This window comes from Malus sylvestris, chromosome 14, assembly GCF_916048215.2.
Source record: "Malus sylvestris chromosome 14, drMalSylv7.2, whole genome shotgun sequence".
Taxonomy (NCBI): domain Eukaryota; kingdom Viridiplantae; phylum Streptophyta; class Magnoliopsida; order Rosales; family Rosaceae; genus Malus; species Malus sylvestris.
In genome coordinates, this window is record NC_062273.1 from 21,949,336 (window position 1) to 21,956,509 (window position 7,174).

General features: G+C 33.7%; 1 protein-coding gene across 2 annotated transcripts; it reads left to right on the forward strand.

Annotated features, from left to right (window-relative positions):
- Window positions 1-895: 895 nt before the first annotated feature.
- On the forward strand, window positions 896-2,866 carry LOC126598446 (mitochondrial import inner membrane translocase subunit PAM16 like 2-like). 2 transcript variants are annotated; one of them, XM_050264812.1, is made up of 5 exons: window positions 896-1,036; window positions 1,420-1,491; window positions 2,024-2,111; window positions 2,272-2,402; window positions 2,519-2,866. In XM_050264812.1, the coding sequence occupies exons 2-5, from the start codon at window positions 1,489-1,491 to the stop codon at window positions 2,645-2,647; spliced, it is 351 nt and encodes a 116-aa protein (XP_050120769.1). In that variant the 5' UTR covers window positions 896-1,036; window positions 1,420-1,488; the 3' UTR covers window positions 2,648-2,866. The 2 variants fall into 2 exon arrangements, with proteins under 2 accessions (XP_050120769.1, XP_050120770.1); XM_050264813.1 differs by having other exon boundaries at window positions 935-1,036; window positions 1,394-1,491.
- Window positions 2,867-7,174: the final 4,308 nt, after the last annotated feature.

Genomic DNA, 7,174 nt, shown 5'->3' on the forward strand with positions numbered 1-7,174 from the left:
CGGGATTTCTACGCGTAAGCAAGGGACAATCATCCCTCAATCAAGGTCAAAAGTGATCAAATAGTTATTTATTCAAAACCTATTTCATCAACCTTCATCAAATCTTCCCCACAAGGTAACTCCCAAAATATTTCTTTCAAATTATATTAATTAGCTAATTAATTGATTTATTACTCAATTAATTCATTAATTAGCTAATTGATGGTGATTAACACCAAGAAAAAAACCAAAGGTGGCCGGTTCCCACCTCTCCAAAGGGGGTCAGCCACACCCTTATAAATACCACCTCATTTTCTCTAAACCCCAATTTCAAGCTTCTTGCAAAATTCTCTCAATTTTCTAAACACTTTTTCCTCAAATTTCTAACTTTGGCATCAAAGGTTCTTCAGCCAAAGCCTCCCCCCCCAATTCATCGTGGGCGCGTGAGACTCTTGACCTTGACCCAAAGTGTTAATTGTTTTTGCAAGTGCATTTTCGTCCAAGAACAAGAAGGAATAAATTTGCATTAAATTTATATATTTTAAAAGTAATTACATGGTTTCTCATTCCTTGTTTTCTATTTATGTGTATTTTTGTTTTAATAGTAACCGTATTTCACCATTTTAAACATATGTACGAGTGTGTTTTTTATAATTAATTAAAAAATGTAGTACTATTTACATACCCATTTGTACCTTGTACACACTCTTCTTAATTTTTGACTTTCAGATCAAAATTCAAGAAAAGCAATGAAAAATAATTAACAAGAGTAGGTAGGAAGTAAAATAAATATGTAAATAGCCTTTTTAAAATAAAAAAATAATAATAGTATTTTAACATGCTTTGACTCATCTTCTTACTCAAGCCCAACCCGGTATTTAGGCCCAATCCAGTTTCTTTCTTTTTGTAGTTGGCTTCTTTCCCAAGGCGTACGACCTTCTCTAATCTATCTCTCTCTCTCTCCCCACTTTTGTATCTCTAAAACCCTAACCCCCCCCCCCCCCCCTCTCTCTCTTCCTTCAATCACACCAAAACCTGCCATCATCAAATTCAATCTGTAAGTCTCTCTCTCTTTCTCTCACTCTCTAATTGATTTATGTACATCGATTAATTGCTTCTTTTTTCTTCCAATTTTTTCTGTTTAAGGTTTATCTAAATTTTTATTCAGATTGCACCTGATGCATGATGCCTGAATTTTTTTTTTCCGCAAAAAAAAAAAAAAAAAAAAAAAAAAGAAAACTGCAAGAAAAATTTTGTCTCAGAATTCTCACACCGATGAGCAATGTGGAATTTGGGTCTGTAAATTGGATTTGTTAATTTACCCGAACCGATTTTTATTTCGTAAAGAATTAGGATTTTTCATCTAAGCATGGTATTAGTAGCATGCGCCCCCTAATGATAGGATTGTGTTTAGTATTTGTGTCCATTGTGCTGCTGCAGGTTTCTAGGGTCCTGACGGGTTAGCCCCTGTTGCCAAATTTCTTGGGTTTATTTGCTTCTTCGTCGGTGATGGTATGTATTCTAGATGATGCTTATCTTATGGTTTATTAGTTTCTCCTTCAGCTTCCGGGCTATCACGCAAAGTTTTATCCAGTACAATTTTCACTCTGTTAATGGTACATGTATTTATGTTGTTGACTGTTCGTGGGAGAGTTGCTAGTTTTGTTGCGATTTTTGCCGCTGAACAATCTCTCCATTGAATATCCAGCTTGCCATAAACATCTAATAATGTATCTTATTAACATTCCAAAACTTCTAATTAAAGAATATCGGAAGGAACAATAGCCCGCCAGTCCACACGAATGAAGAAGAAAGGTTTATACCAGCATTTAGAGGAAACCGAATCCCACAATGATGCCCAGAGTGAATGTTATCCCATTAACACACTTCCTACCTGCTATAATCTCAATTATCTTTGTATTTTGTTCCATCTGCACCACCCAGAAGACAACTGAGGCTCTATAATTAGACAGGACTTTGATGTTCTTCCTTCACCAAAACTGCAATCTTTCTCATGTAGTTAAGTTGATCTTTGTGTGTGCAGGCTGCAAAAGTTCTTGCGAATGTGCTCGTAATGGGCTCGGCAATAGTGGGCAGGGCTGTGCTCCGTGCATACCAGCAGGCAATCTCAAGTATGCTCTCTTGCAATCCCAAATCTTAGCTAAAACCTTTCGGATATTTTCCCATTAACTCTAACAAGGCACTAGCAGGTTTCTTGCATCTCTGCAAATCACAAGTGTACGTTCTATCTGTATTTTATGATAAATTTCTTTGTGTTATCACTGAATGCAGATGCCTCAAAGAATGGTGTTGCTAACGAAGCAGTAAAGAATATTAGGAGAGCTAGCAAAATAATGGCTGAACCAGAGGCAAGGCAGGTTCTAGGTGTCACGGAGCGTGCATCATGGGAGGAGATCTTGCAGGTTTGCTCTATTTGTTTGTCTTTATTTATTTATTTTCTGTTGTTTTCCCTGCATGTAAATGTCATCGTAGAATTTTCTGAAAAGTGTTAATCATTTGAAAAAATTTCTTTATGAAGAGGTATGACAGCTTGTTCGAGCGGAATGCCAAAAATGGAAGTTTTTATCTTCAGTCAAAGGTTCATAGAGCTAAAGAAGTCTTAGAAGGCGCTTATGCAAAGAAGGCTCAACGGACTCCTGATGCATAACTTGTAGGCTCACAGTGTTCTTCGCTCCCATTACATTATTCTCGGCATTCAATGTTAGGCCTGCTGCAGCATTCTTTTGATCTCCACACGGTATGAAAAATTGATGGTTACCTGCTTATTGCGGTCTTATTCTAAATCAAGTTACTGTATTCCTATTGTATATGCTATTAAACTTCTGAGGTTTCGCCACCTAAATATAACGTTTCAATGTTCTCCGGATCCTTTGTTTCGTGATTTTTATGTGCCCGATTGTTATAGCTCGAATATATCAAGTTTATCAATTCCGAACTCTCACAATTAGCGTATTGCGATATGAAAAACTCCACTGAAGCGATAACAAAATTTCCACCATGAGCAGGCTCTCTGTGATGAGCTGTTTATGTGCAACAATTAGCATGGTGGGTAGTTTAGTTTCCACCCAGTTTTTAGGATTTACTGGGAGAGAAAAGAAAATAAAGTTAGTATTCTGGCCCAAATCCGGTCCGGCCCAACACCAACTTGAAGTCGGACTAAATCGGCCCAACTTAATCCTATGTCCGATAGTTTTGGGGCTGGTCTATCGCGTTGGCAACTCTACCTTATTTCTTGTTAAATATGAAATTTATAACCGTTGTACATTGACGGATTCAGGATTGTAACATCGGATGGTTCTAATAAAGAGTTAAAAAAATAATAATTTCGACAAAATAACATTGAAAAATTAAACGAGAGGCTAAATTTTCATTCATAATGTTTGTGTAAACAATATTACAACTACAAAGATTAAATTTGTTCACGTCAAAGTTTTCATAATAGAAAATTGGAATTTGGTAAGGTTAAGTCCAAGGTTTAAAGTCTTTTGGGCTTTAATTTTTTATTAAATGGTTTAAATTTAAAATGTGAGTTGGGTGTTGTCTCACGTGGTTCTAGAAGATGCTGTTAAGTCTTTTGGACTTTTAATGGAGTGAAGTCTAAAGGCGGTGCTGCGTGCACGTGGATTTAATTTTTTATTTTTTTAATGACTTGACTAATGACGTAGTTTTGGCTAAGCCGTTGATGTCCTAATAGCCACTTTCCGCGCTTTTGGATGGTTCCGTGACTATCCAAGTAGAGAAATAATTTTGACATTTTTTCCTTCATCTAAGCATCTTTGAATTCTTTTTATTTCTTGATTTTCATTTAATTTAAAAATTATAAGTAAATAAACAAATCGAGTAAAATAAACGAGATATGCATAAATCAATTTCATCGTATCTCTTAAATGAAAAAGGAAAAGAAAAAAAAATTGGTATAAAATTAAATTCTTGTATGTAGGCTTGGGCAACCCCGGTCTGTTCGGTTTCTTTTCGGCTTACTTCGGCATGGTACAAGATCGGTCCGTTCAGTGTTTAGTTGGTTCAGTTTTGGTCTTAGATTTGGTAACGAACCGTATCGAATCAATTTTTTTAAATTTAAAAATAAAAAATTGGTATAAAATTGGAATCTAGTGTGTAGCACCTGCAGGACAGCGACCAATACTCGTTTTGTAGCAAGAGCCGAATGTGAAAGCCGAAAGATTTGAAAATTTGGTGGCGACTAAAAAAGTAAGAGCCGGCCATGAAAAGGAAGCAGACACAGAGGCGGTGGACCATAAAACTCGAACAGTTGATCCATATTTGGCAATTTGGTGTGGAGACTGGAGCGCTCAAGTCAACACCAGCCGAGTTCTTTCCCTTTTCCGCCAAACTAATTTTTGCCACTCGTCTCACCACTCATACGTGGAGTGGAAGACTTATTTTCCCTTTGCTCTTTTTTTTTTTTTTTTGTTTTTAGCAGGGACTTTGACTACAGCTTACGTTTATATTTTTATCGGTAATGTTAGGGAAACTTAATTTGTAGAGATAATGTTAGAAAGATTAAATTTGTAAACTAAATGACATGGAAGTTGATGATTGAATTATTGCTTAAGTATTGAGCAACGTGTTTATTTTTTATTTGTGACACATTATTTGTTTCCAAATTTAGTATGACAATTTAGTCTCTCTAGTATTACCCAATTTGTAGACCAAATTTTATAAATTAAATGACATGGAAGTTGATGGTTGGATTATTAGTTCAATGTTGATTAACGTACTTATTTCTTATTGTTGATATATTATTTAGTTTGGAAATTAAGTCTATAAATTAAGTCTACCTACCATTACTCTATTTTTAAACCCGAAAATATCAGTACTTCGTAGTTTTGATTAATGAATTAAAAATTTATTAAACCGTTATAAAGTTGATAAAATGTGAATCATTAGTCCTCAAAGTCAACTTTGCGAGAATTCTTGTAAAAATTAAACACGTGACATGTAGTGGCGGATTTAGGATTTTAACATCGGGTGGTATCTCACTATAAATCTCCAAAAAAATTAGACGAAAATAACATTGAACAATTAAATGATCAACTACCAACTTTTCATTCATAATCTTTGTAAAAACAACATTACAAGCTACAAACACTGAATTTGTCCACAACAAGGTTTCGTACTCTGAAATATGTCATGATAGTTTCATTGTCAATGTAAGAAAGAACATATCGATGATGATTTAGAACTATCCAAAATTGGAGTTGAACTATTTGGAATAGGATTGTCTAAACTAATCAATGATGATTTTTGCTTGTAATATTGTTTCATACTTCTAATTTCTACACATATCAAATAATCAAAACAACAAATTATATCAATTTATGAAGCTAAAAAATATATATGAACTAACCAACACATGATCAAAACAATATAAAAAAATCGTAACAAATTAACAATAACTATAATCTATATTATGAATTCAATTTTTTCCATCCAATGCACATTAATTGTAACATACTATATGATTAATCTACACTAAAATAGAAAACTTAAAGTCAGAAATTAGGTGATTAAGTGGTGGTGGAGACTGGAGAGAAGTGAATCAGGTGGTGGTCTTGGAGAGGAGACTTTGCTCCAAGTTTGAAGTCAAAAGTGCAAGGAATATTATAATAGAGATTATGAATTTTTGATGGGTGATGTTTTGTACATGGCATATGCCATTATTGTAAGAGGATGGAAAGCTCAATGATCGTCCGGGTCATAATTCTGAAAACATTTAGGTTTCGACCAAAAAAAAAAAAAAAAGGAAGAAAGAAAGAAAGCTTAGGTAGTGGCGGTTCACCTAAACTAAATGGACCCTTGTGTTGAAGTTGAACGCTTACCTAAAAAGAAAATTGAGAAAAATATTCGTGAAACACTCGAGCTTCTAGTAATAGATCCATATACTTACATTACAATTATGGTTTAAAACTATACTTTTGACTTTGGATATGGCAGCATGGACTTTGGAATAGATGAAAACTAATAGGATAATATTAGAGAGATTTAATTTTTTAAATTAAATTTCAAAATCAAATGATATGTTTGTTGATGATTAAATTATTAATTAAGTATTGATTAGTGTATTTATTTTCTATTAGTAATACATCATTTGATTTAAAATTTTGATATTTCTAACATTATCCTAGTTAATATCATATAAAAACTGAACGTCTTTACAAGGATGATTAAATAGTTTATCATCATAAGTTTAAGTAACATTATTATTTTTATTTGAATACACAAAACTGACAAACTTGTCAAGACTTGTCAACAAATGAATCAGTTTTATCTGTTTAAATACGGGAATTTTAACCAAAAGCTCTTGGTACTGTTCATTTTAACGAAAAACTATATTTTTACACTAAAAAGTCAATCATGTACTATTTAATTTATCATTTATTTTGTCCTTATCGTTAAAACACAAAGTTTTCAAACCATTTTCATTAGTTTTCCTTTTAAATAATCGTTTCTCTGAATTGACAAAACCAACCAGTAAAAAGTAACCAGCCCTGTCAGATATTGTGTATGAGTGCAAGGCTAACAAGTGGTACACCATGTATTTTAATAGAATTGGTGGGAAATTTTATTTTTTAAGTTATTAACTTTTTAGCACGCATATCTCACAATTTGTATAATGACACATGGTGTACCACCTCATATATCGATTACACTGAAAAATCTCTCCTAACAAACGCGTGAGACCCTTGTAATTAGTAACCACACATTGGATATATCAAATCGATGCCAGAATAGCCACAATTTTCAGACCCCAGTTGTCGTGTTTAAACTCCAAGCTTTTGTCACTCACTGCCGAATCCGATGACAATCCTCTCATTGAGAGAGTACACACGTTTCGGGTTTGTACTTTCCTTTGGGCTCTATGTAATGTAAATATGTGCACAAAATTCATGCAAAATACATATTTACATGGTTAAGTTAGCAAGCTTGCTTGATTAATTAACTTCGTTTCATACATCATGGAATTTCTCTTACACCATAATTATTGCATGCATCATATATGAGTTGATTCATGCTTGCTCAAATTAACTTCATTATTCCATCTTGATAAATCTAAGGAAAAAAGTGGAAAGCCCCGGGTATTCTTTAAATGTGTATTTTTTTTTTCTCATTCTGCACGCAATGTACAAAGTGTGCACGAGTAAAAAAGGAGATC